This window comes from Branchiostoma belcheri, unplaced genomic scaffold (assembly GCF_001625305.1).
Source record: "Branchiostoma belcheri isolate BF01 breed outbred unplaced genomic scaffold, Haploidv18h27 scaffold4, whole genome shotgun sequence".
NCBI lineage: Eukaryota > Metazoa > Chordata > Leptocardii > Amphioxiformes > Branchiostomatidae > Branchiostoma > Branchiostoma belcheri.
Genome location: NW_017804020.1, coordinates 2848907 through 2872394, shown reverse-complemented (window position 1 = coordinate 2872394; position 23488 = coordinate 2848907). Strand labels below are relative to the sequence as shown.

Here is a 23488-nt window from a genome sequence, read left to right as displayed (position 1 = left end):
ATCTCCATGAGAGGAGACAGTCTGTCCTTCTGTCCTCCGTTGGCAATGTATGTTCTTAACCGTAGTTCTGCTGAGATGCTGATCAGTACAGTCAAGTGGCGGGCATCTTCGTGACTGATCCGCTGTGTCTTCTGTAACTCTTCTATCATTTCCCACACACTTGGAATCGTTATGCCGCAGTAAATACTCAACACATCCATGACCACGCTGGGAAAACGGTAGATTTCTTTCTTGACATTCATAAGTTGTCCCGTTGGGTCAGCATTCACTATTAGCAGAACATCATCTTGCAGTATTGTCATTGCTGACTGCTGTAACAGCACAGGAGAACGGTCTACGCTTTTGTTGACTCTGTCCATATACTCTTCCACTAAAGGCTCATCCCCTGTTAGGTAAATCACCCGTCTGAGGATGTCTGACAGGTGATAGCCTTCCGCAAGGGCGATGTGCAGATGCTGATATTCTGCCAACTTGGCAGGAGTCTGGATGAGACTAATGGGAGGTTTGCTTTTGGTTTGGTCTCTTCCAAAGGGAGTCTTAGAAGCCCATGGCATAAAGCCGTCGAAGGCAAAGCCGTGAGGTGTGACGGAGTCAAAGAACCAGTTCTTCTCTGAGTCTTCTGAGAGAAAGTCGTTGAGTGACGGGATAGCCATGGCTGGGAGGATGGTTTCCCCAAGGTTGATGACTTTTAGATGTAAATAGTGCGTGAGATTTAAGAAGTAACTCTGTGTATCATCATCATCCTTCCCCTCCTCAATCAGAATGGCGAACTCCAGGTCGGAGTGCGGCGTCACCAGTTCTGTGGCTTGTGACCCCATCCCGATGAAAGCGTACTTACAGGGAGGAGGTCCGAGTTTGGCGATACATTCATCTGTCAGTACTTGGATGAACTCTTGTCTTCCAACTGTGATGCTCTTGAACAAGTTCTTGATTGCTTCAGCTCGTTTGATCTCTACCTCTCTCACAACAGGATTGTCTTCATCATACTGATAAGGGTTGTGTTCCTGATGAATTGTTTCGAGCTGAGATTTTGCACAGGCGCGCGAGTTGTCTAGTTCCTGTATGTGATCTAACGCGCTGCTATACGGACACGGTTCACAGTCAAGGTTACAGGTGTTTCTAAGAAACTGCTTTTCTGTTTCTTGCAGTTTTGTCAGCATGTTTTGCTTGTTTCCATCTGTTCTGGCCATGGAGGCGTTATACAGAGCTGCCGCCTGTGTGAATTTCCTACCTTCTCCTGTCTGCTTACCTCGCTCGACATAGACATCACCCAACCTGCACAGACAGTCAGCTTCTTTAGCCTTGTTGGGTTTACCGGGATCTGTAAGTAGAAATGATCAAAACAATCAAACATGACATTGTGCAGTTCTACTTCACCTGATACAATTGAGGATTGCAATTTAGGATGACAAACACAGAGGTCTTAAGTGAAATACCTTATATGATTTTGATAGTCATTATAGAACAAAATCTTCCATGATAAAGAAGAAGCATGCTCTTTAAATGGTCAGTAAAAACTTATAAAACTTACAATTAGATGGTGTTTGCAAGTGTATGAGTGTACCCAAATGTATATCATAATAACAAACCGTGAACCAGCTTCAAGGCGGCTGCTAGGTTTTGTTCTGCGGCATCCAGGTCTCCTTTTCCTAAGTCACTGTCTGCCGTCTGGAGGTACCTGCAATAGGAGCTGAAAAACGAAATAGGTTTTGAAACAAAACGTACTTTAGAATGGCAACTGCACTACAAAACGTTTGTGCAAAGGTGATAGTATGCCAAGTATCCATTAATTTTGTTACATGAATTTGTACAACATACCAGTAACAAACAAGCGTTATACAAACTACCATTTAAATTTCTGGCTATTCATCATTTAGCATTCCTTTACCAGAACTTGTATGTTTTTTTTACAAGGTTTGATATTGTACCACATTTCTATGTAACATCGTTTTAAACTATTGACTTATTACCTTCGGCAAGAAGGTTATGTTTTCATGGGCATTCGTGTGTCTCTGTGTGTGTGAACACGATAACTCTAGAAGGCTAAGATGGATTGTCTTGGTATTTGGTAGGTCGGTAGGTCTTGGTTAAATTTTGGGCCACCTGGCAGCTTGTTATGGTACTGCAACTGAACTACCGGTTTTGATATCTCGTCATCTGGATCACCAATTTTGGATGGTAGATAGCTCTTGGGCAAGGGAAGAAAATGATGCAACTTTGGGCCTCCTAGCAGCTTGTTCAGGAGCATTTGTTGACAAAATATTTGAATGTGGATAACTCAAGAACGGGTCGACGGATCATCATGGTTTTTGGCACGTAGGTAGCTTTAGTAATACTTGACATAATCAAATGGTAATTATGCAAATCAGCATCTAATTTGCATAGTTAATTAGGAATTCCACAAATCTGCTACCTTCCATGATATAACTATTCAAACTTATCACATACATGTATGTAATTGTAAACGAGAGGGACATTAACAGATATTAAATATGCAAATTTGCATAATTAATGAGAAAAATCAATGATTCTACTGTGGTAACTGTCAGAAATTTCCAATTGTGGCATTAGGAATCTAAGTATATATAAACATCACTGAACATAACTTATTCAAATCTAGACCTCATTTGCATAATTTATGTGGTAATTTTATAGTAACCTTCTTACATAAGATAAGACTGTCATAAGGTGGAAAACATGATCAACTTATTTGATTCATGCAAATGAGGGTTTTGATTTGCATAATCAACGAGGAAAATTAAGACTTTGTCAGTCGTAAAAGTTAACATTATTTGGCAAAGGTATGAGATCATGGAATTCTAGTTTGAATTTGAAACAATCAACGACACTTATTACATTAGACAAGGAAACATAAATTCTGAAGCACAAACATGTTCTCCTCCTCTTGACTGGTGGCTCTGTCGCTAGAGGGTGCAGCTGGGAATGGAGAGAAGTTGCCCTTCTGTCCTCTCATGTCTTGTTGTGTTTGTGTACGTGTTGACCTCTATGAGAACCGATAGGATTATAAGTACATGATTAACAGGGTATCGATTGCATAAGTGAACTTTGACCAATGGACGAAACGTGGTCTGTGAAAGGTCATTATGTTGCATACGTGTTGACCTCTATAAGCCAAATGTTATCCAAGCGTGTTATCTAACGCACAATTAAACTTTGAGGTAAAACTAAAAGACCTGATCATGTGACCCCTGGAAGGCCAACTTATTTTAGGCACCATTGACCACAATGACATAATAGGGAACATATTTTCCCTTAGTCAAAAGCTACGTCTACCCACAGACCCAAAAAACATTTTGAAAAATTACAGCTTATTGAACAATTCTGTCCTCAGACTTTAATGAAACCATGACTTTGTCAGCTGAAGCAAGAAATAACAATAAGGTGCATTATTAGTGCTGAATCTGATATCAGTCTTTGACTCCTTATTAATATGCCACTCATGTTCCCTTATTCCCCAAATACATTGTAGCTGCTTAGTTCACTCACCTTGTTTTTAGTTGTGGTGGTGTCTTGCCTGATTTTTGCAGTGTGCAGTAAGCGGTGAACAATGACAACTGTTCCATGAACATTATTACACCGCGCCAGTGCCCTAATGTACAGAGCAGTAGCTCTGGTCAAGTTTCTAGTGTCTCCAGTTTCTGTTCCTCTTTTCAGGTACACGTCACCTAGACTCTTGATTGCTTCTGTTTCTAACATGTTGTTTTCGTTTACCATCGCCTCTACCATCACCTGTGCATATCCAACTAGCACAGAGTCTGTGCTACATGTATCTTTGCTAACCTGTCTCTTGTCCAGATCTTGAAACTTTGCCGCTATCTTTGAAGGTGTAGTCGTCTCCTTGTCTTCAGTTGGCTGTTCTTTACCCTGTAATGACAGCCCTTGTAAAAGCCTCTCCGTGTAGTGGTAGCGGTGTTCTATACCATCTCCCTGTTCTTCATGGTAACACCGTACCATAGCAGCTAGATAAAGTGCCAAGGCCGTGTTGAACTTCCCTGCTTCCTTCCCGAGTCTTCCCTTCTCCATGTTCACGTCGCCCAGAGTTTTGAGCAGCTCCACTTCCGCCAGCCTGTCCGTGTCCGCCATGGCGTCCACCAGGGCACGGAGGTAATCTTTCTCCGCATGGGCTAGTCCGTACCTCCTGCCCTTCTCGTCCGCCTCACGGAGTTTCTGACAAACCCGCAACATGGCGGACACTAGCTACATATATGATAAGAAAATATCTCTAAACCCCTTGTCTTCACATGCTTTGGTCTCTGTGCTCACTTTCTGCACATGACTTGAACAAGCACAGGTTTCACAGTGCTTGTGTCAACATTACATCAGCCATTAATGTAAAGACTAAAGGTCACATATACATTTGTAGCCATAAATACATTAACCTCGCTGCGTACACAAACATTGAAACAACACGTTGCAATTATATTATATCAACATCCACTGTGATTTGTCATTCTGCATGTTTTAGTATTTATAGCATAGTGATGAAAGATGAATGACCTGGCATCCACCCAAAAGAAATTTCCTGATGAAGACGTTTATAAGGTGTCAAGTTAGTAACAAGGTTTTGTAACAGGGGAACTCCTGTGATTGTATGGCCCTTACTGTGGACCTTGCAATCATGATTCATGATACATGCATCATTATTATTTAATTTCATTTGCCAGAGCACAGGTTGTGAAAACTTATAAAGGCATTTTGTATAGATGCTTGCATGCTCACTGCCATTGTATTGTTTACAAAGTGTTGTTGTTGTTTGTAAATTTTCTTTAGGTTTGTTTATGTAGAGCTGCCACCTGAAGCCATGACCCCCTACACTCGGTTCCGCTGGTGGCAGCCGCAGCATTCTGGTCATGGCTTCGACCAGTGGGCCTTGGACGGCATGTACATAGGCAACATTGGCACTCAGGTGTCCGAAAATGTGGTTGGGGTAAGTATGGATCAGACACTGTGTTCTAGCCAGCATCTATCATTACATCATTTGACAGACAAAAATTGGCATGTAAAGATAATAAAGAGATCATGATAAGTTTAGTCTACCAGCAAATTTTGCCCTCAAAATGCAGGAAATAGCATTTCAGACAGGGTCAAGATTTTAACCTTTCCTGGGCAAGCATGCACCCAGACCCCCTATCATTGTTGAGCTGGACATGATGTCATGCCAACTAAATTGATTGACAGAAAAGAAGTTTCAGGCGGGATAGAATACTTATCAGACAAGACGTTTCGTGAACACTGGTGACCTGCTCTTTTTTGCATTGCATTGGAAATAGTTATTTTACAAGACTATAAAATGCTTTGTGCATTTTTAAAATTTTTGTTTTATAGGATCTGAGTGATCCAGTGTCTGAAGTGTGGATGGAGGTCAACAATGGAGCTCCAGGCAAGTACTGTGGGTCACATGACTCTGTACTGCTGTTCAACACTGCTGAGGGCAACCGGTTTGCCATCACCAAAGACCTGGACATCAGGCCTGGAGATGTACTGCAGTTCAGGGTAAATCTGCTTGGTGATGCTTTTGATAGGCTGGCTATTTTTAAAAGTCTTCAGTCTGTAATTTATGCCAAAAAGCAGTTACTCAAGCAACTGGATATGATTTTGGAAATGGCAGACGTTTCAGCTAGTATCCACTAGCTTTCATCAGTGAATAGTTGCTGGAGTAACAGTTACTGCTTTTTGGTGTATCTTATTACCTGGATGTCTAACCTTCATCGACGTATCTTCTGTAATTTCTCTACCAGTTGCATTTGTGAAAAAAGAATTTAAATATTTGTAATTATAATAGAGATCTACCATTTTCAGATTATTGATGAACTTTTCTGACTCTTTCTTTTTCTACAACAAAGATGAACATTGGCTGTACCGGATCTTTCACCTCTGCTTACCCCATTCTGCTGGAATACTCCCATGATGCTGGAGTCACCTGGTCCCCGGTTTCTCAACCCTGTTACCCAGCAACCTCTACTGGACAGGAGTGTGATGGCAGCAACTGGGACTTCCATGAAGGCAGTGCTTACTATCAGGGTGACTTCAAAAACTGGAGAACTGTGGTCATTCAGGTGTCTGAGAAGCTAGCTGCACAGTGAGTGTCTCTGCTACAAGAATATTGCACTCAAAAATGTTCGCTGACAATCTCTTTTGAGAGTGTGGCCGTCAAGTCGATAGTTACCAATTTTAAGTACCACTAGTTTTGTGTTTCTTTAATGTAGCGTGAGTTATATCTTGGCACATATCTGGGTTGAATTTTCTATTTTTTCACTGTAATACTATATCCAGCTTCTTCTGCCACATAGTCTTTGTAATTGTTTCTGCGTATTTCAATAAAGGTATAACTGGTGCATTGTACCACAACTCTGCAGATCCCGTTGTCAGCTAAAATGTGTTGATGTCTTGCCTGTTCCAGCCGCAGCAGATTCCGTTGGCTGCAGCAGATAGAGAGTAACGCAGCAGCTCCTGTGTTTGCCATTGATGACGTCTATGTGGGGCCAGCCTGTCCAGACATGTGCAGTGGACATGGGACCTGCAGTAATCAGCAGTGTACATGCCAAGCTGGGTACAGTGGTAAGGACTCGTTAAACCCTACTGAAACGTCATTTGGATACTTGGATACTTTATTCAGTCCATTAGCTGTCATACACAAATACATGAATACGCAGCTAATCTTCCTGGACCATCATTGACCGTCTGAAACAGTGTCTCATGATCAATGTTTTATGACTGCACATACAGATTCACAAAATTCTGCCTGCAAAACAAAGCAACAAAAATATGATAAGAGATATGCTAAGTAGAATGAGGTAAGTATTGAACATAAAAGGCTACTGGATTTCAAAATCTATCCAGTTGCTTCTGTAACAATTGCTTGTGTATCTCATTACCTGGATGTCTAACCTTCATCAAGATAACTTACATGTACATGCACTTATTTTTATAGTGCATGGCTGAATGTCCAAAGTAGGTTTTTTTCACAAGAATAGGCACTAAAGAAAGTAATCTTGCACTCCTTATTTATTTATTTTCCTCATACATGTTTGTCTGTTTACTGTTACCTCAGGCCCCACGTGCACCCCTAACATCCCTCACCCAGCAGGCTTCAGGGACAGGTTTGATGATGTCTACATCAGTGCATGGTGGGAGTTTGTACACGGGGGCCACCTGGGGACAGGGTGTGGTGCCATAGCTGATGGGAACTCGCTCTACTTCGATGGCCAGGGAACAAGAGAAGCCAGAACAGTGTCACTGGACACCACAAGTATCAAGTCAGTGTTTCAGCCTTGTCACAAGCACTTGTACATGTATTCAATTATGTTTGCTCTATTTCCTCTTCTTCTTCTTTTCCAAACAAAAAAGGTCAATGACCTGGACCAGATGACCATCACCATGGTAATAGATACTGATGCAGACACACTGTGGTGTTGGATTACATTATGTAGCAAGTTGGAGGGGTTGGTCACCATAAACATGTATATGGATGTGTTTTAATACGAATTAACAGTCGTAATTAATCATGAGTTTGTTGAGCTACATGTAGACCATCCTCATGTGAAGATAAAAAATCATCACATGTATGTAAATGCTTTGGAAATGTTACCCTTCTAGTTTAAATTTCTGCTGCCAATTTCAGTAGGACAATATATGCAGCCATGAGTTGTAACTTAAGGTCATCTTTCACAGAGTTCTACAGTTCTTCATCAGAATTGGCAGCACCAATGAGAAAGCTAGTCGCTGCCTGCCTCCCAAGTCTCGCAATGAGGGCGTGATTATCCAGTACTCCAATGACAACGGTGTGACCTGGGTACTGCTGAGGGAGCTGGACTATGCCTCCTACAGTCAGGCACCTCAGTTTGTCAACATTGAACTGCCCCTGGCTGCCAAGACCCCATCTACAGCTTTCCGATGGTGGCAACCACTGATGGAGAGAGGTAAAAAAAATAATTAAAAAATGTCCTGATTTAAACTAGTAAAATAATATACAGTTGTAGTAACTTAAAGATAATATACAGTTCGGTAATTTTTACAGCACAAAAGTAGGTTGTCGTTTCATATTTACCACAAAACAAGGCTCATAAGAGCCACTCAAATGTTTTGGGTTACTGTACTAGACAGTGAGGACAGATGTTTGTTGACCATTGACTTGAAAAGTTGAAAAGATGTGATAAAAATTATGGCTAGTTTTTTTTTAACCAAGTAAGTAATGTTTCCAATTGCCAGTTATAACTTATTTTCCATGTTATTTTCCAAATCAGTCGCAGTATCATTCAAATTTTGCCTCAAAAACATTACAATCATGTTTTAAGTAGTAAGATACATGTAGATGCATGTTGCTGCACAGACTCTATAGAAACACTGCAGCTTTATTCCCTAGATGCACATTTAATGTAAAAGTTGGTCACTTGTCTTGTTTTTGCCACCCAGATGCTGAGCGTACCCAGTGGGCCCTTGATAACGTCCTGATTGGGATGAACGACACGTCCATGTTTGGTTTCCATGACAACTTCAACCCCATGCAGCACAACTCCTGGTACATGGTGCAGAACGCTGTTGTCAAGGCAACCTGTGGTTCTGCCGTGGGTCTCATGTTCACCAGTGATAGAGGTAGGTACAATGTGCGGTTTGGTTTCATCCCATTTTCTTCAAGCAGATTTACCTACATGTACTTCCAAAAATAGTTTCATCAGGTTGGTAGAGAATAGGATTTTAGGGTTTTCTTTTACACAACTGCAAAAGGCAAAAGTTACACCTACATTGGCTACATATAGCACCAAGAAGCAGAACTCCTGTCAGAAGCTCTGAGAAAGGTGTGTGATAGACACCGAAACGTCTACAAGGTAGGACAAGATTGGTTGTGCAAAAGAAAACCCCTATATCAGATTTTCATACTGTGAGCAAATGAGTTTTTTGCCTATATGTATCCTCGTACAAGCATTCATGTTAACTATTCCTGTCCATGCATGATGAGACCATTATTTGTTTGAATTTGGGATATTATTAGTCAATCCTGTTGACACAAGCAACTTAATCTGGCCTTGGTACATTGTATGTTCACTTGACATGCATCTAATAGTTACTTGACCATTTATGGTCTGATTCCCGTGTCCCAGATTCCCCACGGTATGCTGAGACTATAGACTTCCACGTGACGTCCTCCACGTTCCTGCAGTTTGACCTGGTGATGGGGTGTGGTGATGTGTACACACCGGCCTCACAGGTGGAGCTGCAGTACTCCCTCAACATGGGGCGCACCTGGCGCCTGGTGTGGGAGGCCTGTATCCCTCCTGCTATCGGCTGTGACTCCTACCAGCAGGGCTCCGTGTACAAGTCTGAGGCATACAGCAACTGGACCCGCGTCACTGTGTACCTACCTCCACCAGCAAGGTGATTTGCACTGTTATTTTAGCTGTTATATCAGCTCTCACTCAGCATTAGCAGCCCAACTGCTGAGACAGAACGCTGTCAAAGTTTTGTGCTGTTGGAAAGAATTAACTTCACATTTACATGTAAACTTCTGTCTGCCTCTAGGCATAGTTATTACATCTGTACGATTGCAAGTTGTCGTTGGTAGAAAAGTTCTCCAATGTCTGGAAGTGTGGTAGTCAGGGATCACCAGTGTTTTTGTGCTGGGAGTTTGACTGGCGTGCCACCTGCCACACTTCTTTACAAAAATGTATGTACTAACAGGTATTGGCAATTCTATGAATAGCAGATTTCCCATTCAACAGATATGATGTAAGTACAGGACATTCCCACTTCCAATGGTGAAGTATCTTCAGAAGAGATCAATTTGATTTACATTCTGAAATTGCCTGTAAACTCTTCCAAACATTTTCAGTTGTTTTGAGACCATTTCAGCACCAAGGACAGACCTACTGCCAACTTTTCCAGGTCAAACTATTGGAAGTTATTTTCAGTACTGCATCCCACCATCACTTCACATTCAGCACCATGGAAAGAACCTGCTTCAATATTGTTGGAATTTTACAGACAAACCTGACTTGGATATGGTTTTATTATAGCTCACCGAACACTAGGTTCCGCTGGACACAGCCCCGCTTCAACCCCTCCAAGGACATGTGGGCCATCGACAACATCTACCTGGGGGACGGCTGTCCATGGATGTGCTCTGGACATGGCAAGTGTGACAAGGGGGTGTGCATGTGAGTGTTTTCATTCAAAGGTTTTAGTACCTGAGAAGAATAAGGAGAGGCATACTGCAGTCTCCAGAGTTGTTACCTCTGGGGAACGAGATGTCCTTCTACAGGAAGGTACTGTTGTTGGTTGGGGGTTTATGTTTTCGCAGGTATAACTCAACATGACTTTAACAGATTTCTTAGATTTTTGGGATAATATTTTCTTTGGGGTCCAGATGATGCAGAATGATAGTTTTTTCATTGTATCTGAATTTTTAATATTATGTGTGCTTTGATTGTCATCAAAGTGTATGCTCTACTCTGTCAGTGTTATACTATTACAGTTGTATTTCAAAAAGGGGGTGGCAGGCCTTGATAAATTGTAAGTCACAACTCTATAACATGAAAACCTGATACTGTAGCAACAGATAGTACTGATACAAATGTTACCAGTTCTTCTTTTACCAGTTCTTTAGAAGAAGAAGAACAAGTTGCCCTTTAAACAATGCGCATTTAAGTAAGTCCATCTGTATGTTGATATGTAGCTGTGATCCTGGCTATGTTGGAGTGTTCTGTGTCCCAGAGAAGCCCTTACCCAGGCAGCTGAAGGACACATTTGATGGTGACAGCTCCAACAGGCAGTGGTTACAGGTGCTTGGGGCGACCAGGGGGTCCTCATGTGGCATTTTGTCATCTGGTGCAGCTCTTGTCTTCAGAAAGGTGATTATTCTGATACATAAAGGACATGATAATTAAAGAGATAACCCAATTTGTTTCTGAATTAAGGGCATAACGAAGTTATCTTCTCCCTGAAGTAGGTTTCATGCAAGAAAGTTTCTAAGTACAAGTAGAATTAAAAATTTTTCCTCCTCTTGCATAGGGTGGCATAAGAATGCTGGTGACCCATGACCTAGACTGTACCCAGGCCCAGGACATCCAGTTCACATTCCAGTTTGGTTGCACTGACCAATCACGGACAGCCACACCGAGGTCAAGGGGCATCCTTCTACAGGTAATAATGCCTGTTACATGTTTCACTGAGTTTCTTGGATACATACTCAGTCTGTTATTTGTTTGTTTCTTTGTTTTGTATAACTGGTTATACGCCTTTAGGCGTAACACACTAGATTTATACAGTGAATACAGGCTGCGTAAGACTGGACTGTAACTTGTAAGGTTTGAACCACTTATACTGGAAAGGAACCATACAATTTTCAATAGTTTCAAAGTGATAGTTAACATGCTTGAGATGTGACTCTCTTCAAACATAGAACCTCTGGCTTTACATTGCATCCAAGAGGACGTCCCTAATCAAAGCTAGGTGCTCATTTTCACCTAAGTTGGGTGAAGAAATACTGTAGGGGTAAAGTACCTTTTTGAAATATCCTGTCAGGGCTCGAAATTCATTTTTTGGAATAGGTGCACTGGTGCACACAACCTAAAAACTTAGGTGCACAAAAAGTTTTTTGGATGCACCATATAAAACAAAACTTAATTACAGATCTTACTGCTCCTCTTTTGAGCTTGAATCTGAAATGGGAGCAAACTTCAAAATCTTATTAATAAACAAGTACTACAAACAAAGATTTTAATATTTTCTGACACTTAGATGCTATGAATATCTTGCATACTATGATACATTTAATATATACCAGTGATCGAAATACCTGTCTGCAGTCTGCAATCTGCAGATGGATTTTCAAGATTGCAGAAGAAAAATTTATATAATCTGCAATTTTGCAGAAGGATATATCGGCTCCAGATTGTAAGTTTTCAACTTAGCAAACTGATGGGGTTCCGACAACGCTTTATGCTGAATTTGGAAACCTCTCGATTATGCTTTACGAAAATTCCAACTGGCTTCAACGCATTACGTAGAATTAAAACGGCGAATACTCGCTACACAAAATGCGCCAATTATGCTCTACGTTGAATTAGAGCAGTCCGTCTACGCTCTTCATAGAATTAAATAACCAATTACGCTCTACGGAAAAGGGCATGCGGGCTCCTATTCTGAAACAACAGGAGCTTCTTCACTAATTTGTATCATCCTTGTCTTGACTTGTCTATCTTTTGTTTCCTTTTGGACTTCCAAAAATGTGTCTTCACTAATTTGCACATCAGTCAGTAGTTTGTGCTTCTAACCAGAATTTCTCATGCAGTCTCTTACTAGTAGTGTCACTGACAGAACGTCTGACCATTACAGATAGCGCCAAAATAATAGCCAGTTGGTTGAGTAACTTTTTTTGGTATGTCTTTTATTAGTGCTTTGTGTAATGCTTTGGGTCATTACCAGCAATTTGTTCCACCCTAGTGCTAATCACATGACTGAATATAGCAGTACATTCAAGTAAATATAATACAAGTCAAACACAGAACTTTACATATATACATGAACTGAAATCATAGTACATAGTATTGTATATTCTAAACACAGTATTTAATGATCCTGGTAGGTTTTAATAAATGTTTTCTTAGGCAATTTCTACACTGTGAGTACAATTTGTTCCACCCTAGCCTAGTGCTAATCACTGGACTGAACGTAGCAGCACATTCACAGCATGTCCAATACAAATCAAGCACATTTATATGTATTACTACATGTATAACATTATATATGTAAACTGAAATGTATGTATTACTACCTGACTGTATATACACTGAAATCCTATAGCTAGTATAATTGCATATTTTAAACACAGCATCTAAATGATGAAATATAGCTACACAGTACATACATGTAATAAATGGGTTAATCAAAAATTGTTTTAAAAGTAGTTGCTACACTGTGAGTGCACTTTCTAAGACTTATAGTTATACCTATTTCATCCAAAGAAAAAGGTTTGTAATTACTTGCTTGCTTGTTTTTTTTGTCCATGACTTGTTCATATGCCTTTTTAGCAGGGTCTTTGATGGATCTGTGGACTTCAGGGAACACAGGTAGCCTGTTGGCCTCTGTCTGCTGCCCCCTGGTGAAGTGGTGAATCACCTTCTGTCTGTCCTGCTGCTGGTTGTACAGGGTGGCCAGGTCATAGTGAGCATAGGGCACAAAGCCATCACACTCTGGTGCCAGCCTGAGGAGGTGTTCAAACTGTCTGATTGCTTCTGTCTCAGACACTTCCTTAGACAGTCTGGCTGTGAAGTACACAGTTTCCAAATGGTCCTGTTTGTACATAAGGGAACTCGCCATAGCAGATAGTGCTTTGGTTAGAGCAGGCAGGTCACTCCCCTTGAAAGTTTTATTATCATCGTTGGCTGAGGACTTGCCATCCATCTGGCCCACCCAAGGTAGCAGTAGATGTGGTGCAGGTGTTGGTACAGCCAGTCTCCTGGTCCGTGCTGTAGGACGGCATCAACCACCTGCTGCAGGGTCTGCACCTGGCTGTCACCATGTGGCAGCTGTAGGGCTGTCAGCAGCAGACAGATGCTGTCAGTGGGGTCAGCTTGTAGCTGGGAGGTCATCAGCTGCTTCAGCTGGGCTTTGTTCAGGTTCAGACATGACTGTCCGTACAGTACTGTACTTGTGTTATCTGATGGTTCTATGTCATCCAGCATGAATCCCTGCACCAAGGCCTTGACTCCCCCCAGGTCTGTGTACCCACTGCTGGTCAGGATTTCTGCTCCTTCCTCCCAGGACCTGCAGGCCTTGAAGTAACGTTGTGCTGTTGATGAGTCCTTGTGCTTCTGTAGCCTGGCTCTCTGCCACTTGAGTGGCCCCTCTTCCACCTCTCCAGCTGAAGTGATGGACATGGCTGCTACAGAGGACACATCTTCAGGCAGGCCTGAGTCTGCTTCTGTAGTCACACTGGGTGGTACGGACTGGAAACGGGGAAAATGAATAAGTTAGCATTCTTCGCACCAAGGGTAGCATTCTTCGCACCAAGGGTAAAATGTTTCAATCTCCAGTTTCATGTATTGAATGAATACTTAATTTTCTGTATAATCTATAAGGATAACTTCCCCAAAATAATCTATCCAATAATCATCCAGTTTATCAATGGTTTCCCAAATGATCCTACCCCTCACCCTTTCTGGGCTAAAACTAAAACAATACGTTGCTCTCCTCATGAAATTTACATATTATTATAAATTATACATTCCACCATACCTGTTTCTCCACCATCCCTGCCCACTCCCATCTCTCTTCCTGCTCTGTCCCTGCTGCCTCTTCCTCTTCCTGTCCCTCCTCATCAGCAAACCACCACCCCTCCAGCCCCACTTGGATGGGTCCAGTCCAGCCGATCCCCCGCAGTTCGTCCTCCATCAGCAGCTGCAGACAGGTGCGGTCCGTCCCCTGGTGGATCTTCTCATTGAAGCTGCGGAGGACCCAGTAGCCAGCCTGGGGAGAGAATTGATAAAAGTATTAAAACAGCACTTGAAAACAATTTATACTTGCTTAAGATTTGTAGGTGTATGGACAGGTGTGCGTTCTGTAAAGATTTTGTACACATTTATATATAAGTCAATTCTTTACATAGTCTTTGGAAAACATAAAATAAGTTTATGTAAATACTTTCCAAACATCTTCCATGTACTTATTTTGCAACCATCCATTCATGTTTTTTTATCTTACAGTCATTCAGGTCCGTACATGTAGCATGTGTGATCATGTTGCAAGGACAAGATCATAAATATAATTTATTATCAGGTCTTACCAGTGTAAGAAACTTGACATGCACGAGAAGTGACCCTTCCTCAATGTTCTCCACTCGGATGTGCCGTTCTCTCTCCACCACCCTACGAATGGCCTCGTCTGTCTGTTGCCTGTTGGCCAGGTAGAACCCTAACAGGGTTGTCACTCCTGTAGCCACCCCTGCAGCCAGACCTGCCCCCACCACACCTGCAGCTGACTCTGCGACTCTGCTGGCTGCAAACGCAGCTGCCACAGATGCTCCAGCTACAAGGCCTCCAGCTACAAGTCCTCCAGCTGCAGCCGGACTCTCAATCCTGACAGTTGCACCACCAAAAGCACCTACAGACATCTGCAGAGCAGGTGGCTGCCCGACGTTTGCAACTGCTTCGCTTGCAGGTGGGACATTGTGGTACACCTGCCCAGCCAAGGGGAAGCTTTGGTACGTATATCCGCCTGTGGAAACCCCAAAACTCTGCTGGCCTTGGTGAGGGAGCAGTGCTGCCTGCTGTTGACCAACATAACCTTGTCCTGGAGGCAGGACGACTTGTGGATCTGCTGCAGCCGATGCAAAGCCTGGTCCCTGCAGCTGCACGCTTGCACTTCCTTCAGCTGACCCCTGGCCCCCTCCCCCACTGACTGCTGCCCCACCTGTTCAGGGTGTGTCTCTCCTCTTTGATCTGTCATTTCTGGTTCTTCTCTACCTTCCTCAGCACCAGTAGGACTTGATTCTTTATCAGCCGTTTTGTGGATGAGCAAATAGACAAGATTATCAACTGAAAACCAATCCTGTTTCCTTGTCTAACTCACTTGCAAACTGTTGTCACAAGATTAGCATGAAACACCCTCTAACCTTGACCTTCCAACCTTTAATACAAGTCTTCAATACATAAATAAATATGACGAGGTGTACATAATGAGTTTCAGTATGATGGTACTGAATAAGATTATTTAGAGCTTTTGGAAAAAAAAATCAAAACCAAAGCGTACAAAACAGTGATTTACCTGTCCTGTTTACTCCCAACATTCCTTGCTCCCTAGCGAGCCATGTACTTTAATTACACTGTTACTATGGAGCATTGCCTCACAGACTGCAAAAGCCCTTTCTATCAGCAAACAAGGGAAATGCTTTGAAAGCAATTAACTTAGGTCCTGCCTATTCATTGACTGTCAATACGACTGCACGTAAATTTGAGGAAGGATTCAGTACTAGAGAATTACCTCCATTACCAACAGCCCACTTGCTGCAAGTATGAAATCTTACAGTAACTTAAATGTATCTTCAAACCTTGCAGATATTGTGTAAAGACTTAAGTGTCTGAGTACCCTAACTAATGAAAGAGGCTTTGTGCAGGGACATTGAATGGTCATGTTTCCTTTTTGTTTACACTCAGATATCACTGACCTTACAATTAGCAAGGCTAGGTTACATGTTTCTACTAACTTCCAGCTTGAAATTAATCATATTGCTTTTATCTAAATCTTTTTCTCCACTGGAGGTCAAAATATGAATTACATTTTGGATGAAAATAAGAGAAAATGTCCATTCTTTAAGGATAGGGAAAATTATTGCAATATGCTGCTTGAACTGTAATGTAAGAACTACAGTGGGTGAGTATGAACCTTGACCCGCAATTAGGTCATTCATTGGTCACTTTTTGCCTATTCTACAAAATTGGTGATACAAAAATACCTACAAAAATATTTGGGTGCACCAGTGCACCCACAGAATAAAATTGGGTGCACAGCTCCAATTTTGGGTGCACTAAGGTGCACATTCACCCAGTATTTCAAGCCCTGCACGTGGATTGCAACTTCATCCTTATCTCATGTGTTCTTTTAGTATTCCAACAATGGCGGAATCACCTGGCAGCTCCTACAGGAACTGTACTCCATCAGTTACCAGCCGGCTCACTTCATCAGCATCAACCTGCCAACAGCCGTCAATACTAACGCCACACGCTTCCGCTTCTGGCAACCAGAACATTCAGGTAACTGCTCGTGTGGGAGAAGATTTTAGATGTTTAGCCGTCCATGTACTTTGAAATGCATGAAGATAATGCATTAAAACACACTGCATCAACCAATGATTAAAAGGAGTTTTTGTTTTGCCTTAGATTGCACAGCAAATCAAGGAGTTACGCCAAAAAACAGTTACTCAAGCAACTGGAGTACAACAATCAACAATCCAGTTGCTTGAGTAACTGGTGTATCTTATCACCTTCATCGACAATTGTTGTCTGTTGATTTGAGGTTGAAGTAGTTGGTTGAATAGAAGTCCATACAGTGAACAGGGATATTATATGGAACAGTCCTGCTTTGAGCCTTTATATATATAATGTTACAATCAACTAGGGTCACTTGTTTTTATTAGAGGTATCTGAAAGCTTGTTATCAAGCAGATTTGCGTTCTAGAAAACATGGATATTAAAAGAAACTGGTACCAGTTTACTTGATAGAGGTGACACATTCCTTTTTACTGGCCACAATTATAATATGTAAATTTACTCAGCCAAACTGGTGGCTATTTTTTACTGTTCAAGAACCAATAGCACACGGCATCGCCAGAGTTTTTTTCAACACCATCCTTGTTATTACAGGAGCTGGTAGAGATGTCTGGTCGCTGGACAATGTCTTCATAGGTGGAAACAACATAAACCCAACTGTCCTGCAGGAGACATTTGACCCCCAGCCCCAGGATGACCTCTGGCTCTTCTACCCTGGAGGTCAGCCTGGCGGCTTCTGTACAGAAAAGGATGATGGGAAGGGGACAATCTCTGGTAACAGCATCTCCAGGTCAGGAACTGGTTATTTCTATTTTATATAGCTATTCAACAAAAGCCACTAGTTTATGTCTGGGACAGCACTTGTACTGCAATATATAGCTGCAATATGGATCACAACCAGTTATTTTTCAGAGAATATTTATATTTGATTATATTTGACTCAACAAAAAAAGTACATGTACAGGGACTTTTGTGTGGTCTTGTACAACTAAAGATCTAACAAAGCTAAGTACATTAAGAATAACGTTATTGTAACCCTGAAGAAGGTGACAGACGGTCGCTTAAACATGGGATGTGAACTGGTTGTTGAATGAATAATCTTCTTATACTATGTCTGATATTCTCTTCAAGTAATTGAGTGACTGATTAATATCTTGCTTACAGTAGATATTCTTTGTTACATATAACAGTAAACCTCTCTTAAACATTAAATGATTTTAAGACATACATTTGAGTATTTAGAAACAACAATAGAATATCAAGTAAAGAAAAATAGAACAGATTAATAAGTTTAATTTTTTCCAGGGGAGACTATGGCTTCCGTGATTTTGATGCCAGTGCACTGAAGACCCCCAGGACAGCACTAGTCTTCTCCAACAGAACTGTGGAAGGGGAACGTTCTATTGTCTCCAGAGACATAGAAGTAACAGACAACACTGTGCTACAGTTTCAGGTCAGTAGAGTGACTAGAAACGGTCACATTTTCATGTAGGTATGTTTTTGGTCTGTCTGTCTGTTTGTGTTTCTGTTTCCGCATATTTGTGGTCAACATATTTGGTAGGTCAAATGTTGGCCTCCTGGCAACTGGCTTTGGTACTGCAGCAGAACCAGTTTTTGTGTCTTTGTCCTGGACATACTGTGATCTTGATTCTTTTTCCAGTTTGAAAGCTTCATGTCTTAATAAGTGTGTAATAAGTGGTTAATACAAACAAAGACATTTCAGTTGCATTTCTGAAATTTTTACCTTAAGGTTTTTGTCTGCTCTGTCCAGATAAACGTTGGCTGCAGCACGTCTGGTTCAGAACGAGATCCGGTAAGGTTGGAGTTCTCGCGTGACCACGGCATGACCTGGCACCTGCTGCAGCCGCACTGCTTCGGCCATGCCATGGTGGACCCAGCCTGCCACCACCAGCTGCGGGAGGCCACAGTGTACTACAGTGGAGCTACGGCCAACTGGCAGCAGGTGGTCATCCCACTGGCCAATCTACACCTGTGTGGGTAAGTGCTATACCTCACTATTATAAATCCATCACTGATTTCCAAAAAGTTTTACTGAGGAAAATTTTGCAATCTGGCTTGGAATATGCATGAAAAAGATTAGCTTTGGCTATTGTATATGGTAGCAAAATCTGAAGATGTTTAGTATGTTGATGTATGGCCATAGTAATAAATTTGGAGGAATAAATTTATTTTTTTATTGTATTGTACTCAATACCATAGGTTGGAGTGGGGTGAACTCATTATTAAGTAAGGGGAACTGTTATATTTATTTATTGGGAAGGAAGGCTCCATTTGACAACTTGGCTATACAGTACATGTAGTTCTCCTGTAGGCAAAAGTTATTTTGGAATGTTCCTCTTTTGCATAGATGAGTTTTGAACAGTCCATTTTTGTATGGGGAGATGGAATGAAATATGATGTATTTGCTTGCAAGCAACTGTTGCCCTTCCTTGTTTGGTGCACTTTTGTAGCACTTTTGATAATCTGTGGTAAGTCATTGTTAGTGCATTCTGAACTTGCTGACATGGTTGGTTCCAGAACTGCCAGGTTCCGCTGGTACCAGGGTGTGTTCTTCGCCCGTGACCGCCCCCCCTCCTGGGCTGTAGACGACGTGTACATCGGGCCGGGCTGCCCGGGCATGTGTAACGGACACGGCACCTGTGTGAACGGTGCACGCTGCCAGTGTGACCATGGGTATGAGGAACCCAACTGTTACGCAGCAGTGCAGAACCCTACCTTCCTGAAGGAGTCTTTTGAAGGTGAGGAAAATACATTAGTTGTAGTAGATTAGATATTTGTTAATACAAGAATTTGAGTGCTACAAAAGTTACCTGTAAGTAACAGGTAGACGTACAGTGTTATTACAAAAGAAAGAGATTGTTTTTCTTAACATAGCCTTAAATACAGTACATGGTTCCTAGTTGAACACGTCGACCCCCCTATACCCTCTTCAAGCAATTCTACTCTGTGGAGTTATCCTTCAACAAATAAACTGGAATCCTTTTCTTTGGCCTGCTGTGAGAGTTCTTCACTACGAAAAGTGTGACCTCAAAAAAAACATCCTGCGCTGATTTTGTCTGTGGTGTTCTAAATAGAACAGTGGATGAAGCTAACGGCATTTGACTGGAAAGGTCCATTGAGACCCAATGATTTTATTCCTGCTATGAACTTTTATACCTTTGCACAGGTGACATGGATGGTACTAAGTTCCTCCAGTGGAGTGGAGGTGAGATCACCAGGAAGTGTGGTACTCTCATCACAGGCAGCAGTCTACACTTCACCAGCTCTGGGCTCAGGATGTTAGTCACTGTGGACCTGGACCTCACACATGCAAGGTCAGGAACAACTTTAGATTCCAATAGCTCCTTCTTCCACCTGCCTCATTTGTACTTTGCAGTATTGCTGTTTGTATCTGTATTTGGATAGAACTGTCCTACAGCATAATTCACCAGCCTGGCTGGCTTTATTATGTCACACCTAATCTTTACACATTTAACTGTAAACATTATTTATCTAGTGATGATGCACCTACTGTACTTGGTGGCAGTAAGTTCCACTCTTTGATAGTTCAAGGGGAAAACAAGTTTTTGAACACCTCAATCCATGGTTAATAAATCTGGTACTTGAAGGCATGACTACTATTTGTTCTTTCTACTTGTTGTGTCAAATCATCTTCAAAGAATTTTCAAAAGAGTGTCAAGAAAATCTGTTACACTTACTCAGTACTGAATGAAAAATATTGTTCTTGCATGGTTACTAGTCACTAGCTATCACTACAATACATATACATGTAGTAGTACAAAGTGTATTTTGTACATGTACGTCCAACATATCTATCATTGCATCCCTTTCTGTTCTGAACAGTTCGTTGCAGTTCTTTATCCGGCTGGGGTGTGGACACTCCTCGCCCTCCCCCAGGAACAACCCTGTCCTGCTGCAGTACTCCACCAACGGGGGCCTGGTCTGGAGGGTCCTGGAGGAGATGACCTTTGGTAACCATAGCAACACCCCACAGTACATCGTGATCGAGATTCCTCAGCTGGCCAGGAGTAACAGCACCAGGCTACGGTGGTGGCAGCCGTCAGAGAGGGGGGTGTACCTGGATGACTGGGCTATTGATCAGGTATAGGCCAGAAAAAAGGCCTTGCATATGACTCATCAGCCTGACACAACCATCTGCATGTGAGCTTGTATGCAGTATAGTGTTCTAGCCAGTGTTCTAGTCTTTCCATCATTTGACAGAATTTCCCTGCCTATGATGGACAAAAATTGCTCAATCCATCATCTTTGATGGACAAAATTAGGTGTGTAAAGATCTGGAAAGAGAGGTCATTATACTCAGCTTAGTGTACCAAAATTTGCCCCTCAAAATACAGGAATAGCAGTTCAGAGGGTCAAGACTTCAAAGTTTCCCAGGGGAGCATGCCCCTGCACCCTCCTAGAATTGATGTTGGATTTAAATTTTGTGTGCTGTTCCTAAATGTATCCCTGACAAGTCAGATTTCCCTTGCAGGTTGTGATAGCTGGAGATGTGAATGGAGTCCCTGCTATCCAGTCAGACTTTGCTGGAGAAGGGGAGACCAACTGGATGTTGTACCCTGGCAGCATCATGGAGCCTGTCTGTGGGTCAAAGGGCAAAGCCCTGCACTTCTCAGGTAAGGGGCCAGGTTGCTTTTGTGTTCTCTGTAGTGCTGATCTGTTACTGTTGCTGTTCTCTGCGCTGACCTACTTATCCCTTACAGTTACTGTTGCTGTCCTTGGTGCTGATCTGTTTATCCCTTAGTTATCGTTGCTGTCCTTGGTGTTGATCTGTTTATCCCTTACAGTTACTGTTGCTGTCCTTGGTGCTGATCTGTTTATCCCTTACAGTTACTGTTGCTGTCCTTGGTGCTGATCTGTTTATCCCCTACAGTTATTGTTGTCCTTGGTGCTGATCTGTAATCACTTAGTTATTGTTGCTGTCCTTGGTGCTATCAATTATCACTAACATTTAATGTTGCTGTCCTTGGTGCTGATCTGTTATCACTAACAATTATTGTTGCTGTCCTTGGTGCTGATCTGTTAGCACTAAGTTATTGTTGCTGTCCTTGGTGCTGATTTGTTATCTGCTGCTGCAGTTACTGTCCATGGTGCTGGTCTGTTATCTGTAATAGTTACTGTTGCTGTCCTTGGTGCTGATCTGTTTTCACTTGATATGCTTTGATATTTGAACTTTTTTTTTTGCTTCTTTTCCAGGCAATGACAAGATGAGGTATGCCGTGTCATCAGATGTGGTGGTGAATGAGTTCACGTTCATCCAGTTTGACCTGGCCATGGGGTGCAAGGAGCAGGCAGACTGTTACGGTGGGTTCATTAAAAACATTTTACATGCCATTCTGGCCCCAGTGAAGAGCAAATGTATGGAGGTCAAGGAAGGAACAATCAAATGTTGCCTTATGACATGAAGGTTCGTCTGTGTTGCTAGTTACATGTTTTTAACTTTAAAAAGTTAAAACTTTAGATCCAACACAAAGAAGTTCTCTCACCTAAAGCTTTTGACCAGTCACTCTAGTCTTCCTCAGTAGACTGACCCAGTGAGACTTGTCACATGGCTTCTTTGAAGTGTGACGTCAACACTGGGTCAAAGGTATCTGGTAGACGATGTCAGCCCCCGTCACGGTTGAGTGAAGGGTGATAGGCCCTGATGTAAATAGCCTCTTTCACCCCTCTCAGGAAATAGCAAATCAAATGTTGCCTTTTGGTTTGCTGCAATGTTGGACCACTAGAATTTAAGACAGTGTTGTTCATGCACTTTTTCTTCAGGAGTTGAACTGGAGTATTCTCTGGACATGGGGAAGAGCTGGGACATTGTCCTGAGGGACTGCCTGCCCCTGGATGTGGACTGTAACAAGTACTACCTCAGGAGTGTGTTCACATCCGACGTCTACCACGGGTGGAACCGCATCACACTGCCACTGCCACCTCACACAAGGTCACAGATGCTGTATTAAACTGTGGGAGAGTTTTTATCAGTGTTAGAAAGAAGTGCTCCTTACAACAAAAGAGAAACATCAGCATGCTTTGAGTAATTCAGAAAATGCATGATTATGTATGCCCGCTATTGTTTGTTTGTTTCAAATAACCAGTAAACCGTCATTTAGGCAAAAGGTTTGAACCGCTCACACTGGGAAGGACCCCTACACTTTTTGATAAGTGCAGTGGGTTCTTTAACGTGAATAGGGTGTGGCTCTTCCAAAACTGGATCTCCATTTAACATCCTATCTGAGGGACGTCCCTAACCGAAGCTCATTTACACCTGAGTGAAGTGAGGAAAGTCATGTAAAGTGCCTTTTCCAAGGGCACAAGATCAGTGGCATCAGGCAGGATTCGAACCCGGGACCTCTTGGGTTTGAGCCAAACACTCCAAAAAGCCAAAAAGGTTGTAGTAAAATGCTTAATATGTCATTACGTGTTATAGCCATACAAATTTTAAAAGAAAGTCTTCCCTCTTCAGATCTCGTTCCACCAGGTTTCGTTGGCGGCAGCCTGACGGGTTTGACCCCCAGCAGAGCTGGGCGATCACCAACATCTACATCGGAGACGAGTGTATGGGCATGTGTTCAGGTCATGGCAGGTGTGATGTGGGCATCTGCATGTAAGTACAGCAAAAAACATTTCTTGCACTAAAATATTCTCAATGTTCAGAGCGACACTGATAATGCTTTTGG

At 42.2% G+C, this 23488-nt stretch overlaps 1 protein-coding gene across 1 annotated transcript in view; it reads left to right on the top strand.

Annotated features, from left to right (window-relative positions):
- LOC109476906 (reelin-like) overlaps window positions 1-23488 on the top strand; it is a 55891-nt gene that overhangs the window by 20151 nt on the left and 12252 nt on the right. Inside the window, exons 27-48 of the mRNA XM_019777923.1 lie at window positions 4792-4948; window positions 5347-5514; window positions 5865-6100; window positions 6422-6579; window positions 7073-7277; window positions 7693-7940; window positions 8434-8613; window positions 9120-9393; window positions 10032-10172; window positions 10691-10865; window positions 11026-11157; window positions 16619-16766; window positions 17376-17571; window positions 18087-18234; window positions 18553-18779; window positions 19320-19540; window positions 19969-20116; window positions 20646-20904; window positions 21295-21436; window positions 22017-22124; window positions 22584-22752; window positions 23275-23415. Of these exons, the coding sequence (XP_019633482.1) occupies window positions 4792-4948; window positions 5347-5514; window positions 5865-6100; window positions 6422-6579; window positions 7073-7277; window positions 7693-7940; window positions 8434-8613; window positions 9120-9393; window positions 10032-10172; window positions 10691-10865; window positions 11026-11157; window positions 16619-16766; window positions 17376-17571; window positions 18087-18234; window positions 18553-18779; window positions 19320-19540; window positions 19969-20116; window positions 20646-20904; window positions 21295-21436; window positions 22017-22124; window positions 22584-22752; window positions 23275-23415 (3981 nt within the window). The remainder of the gene's footprint in view (window positions 1-4791; window positions 4949-5346; window positions 5515-5864; window positions 6101-6421; window positions 6580-7072; window positions 7278-7692; window positions 7941-8433; window positions 8614-9119; window positions 9394-10031; window positions 10173-10690; window positions 10866-11025; window positions 11158-16618; window positions 16767-17375; window positions 17572-18086; window positions 18235-18552; window positions 18780-19319; window positions 19541-19968; window positions 20117-20645; window positions 20905-21294; window positions 21437-22016; window positions 22125-22583; window positions 22753-23274; window positions 23416-23488) is intronic.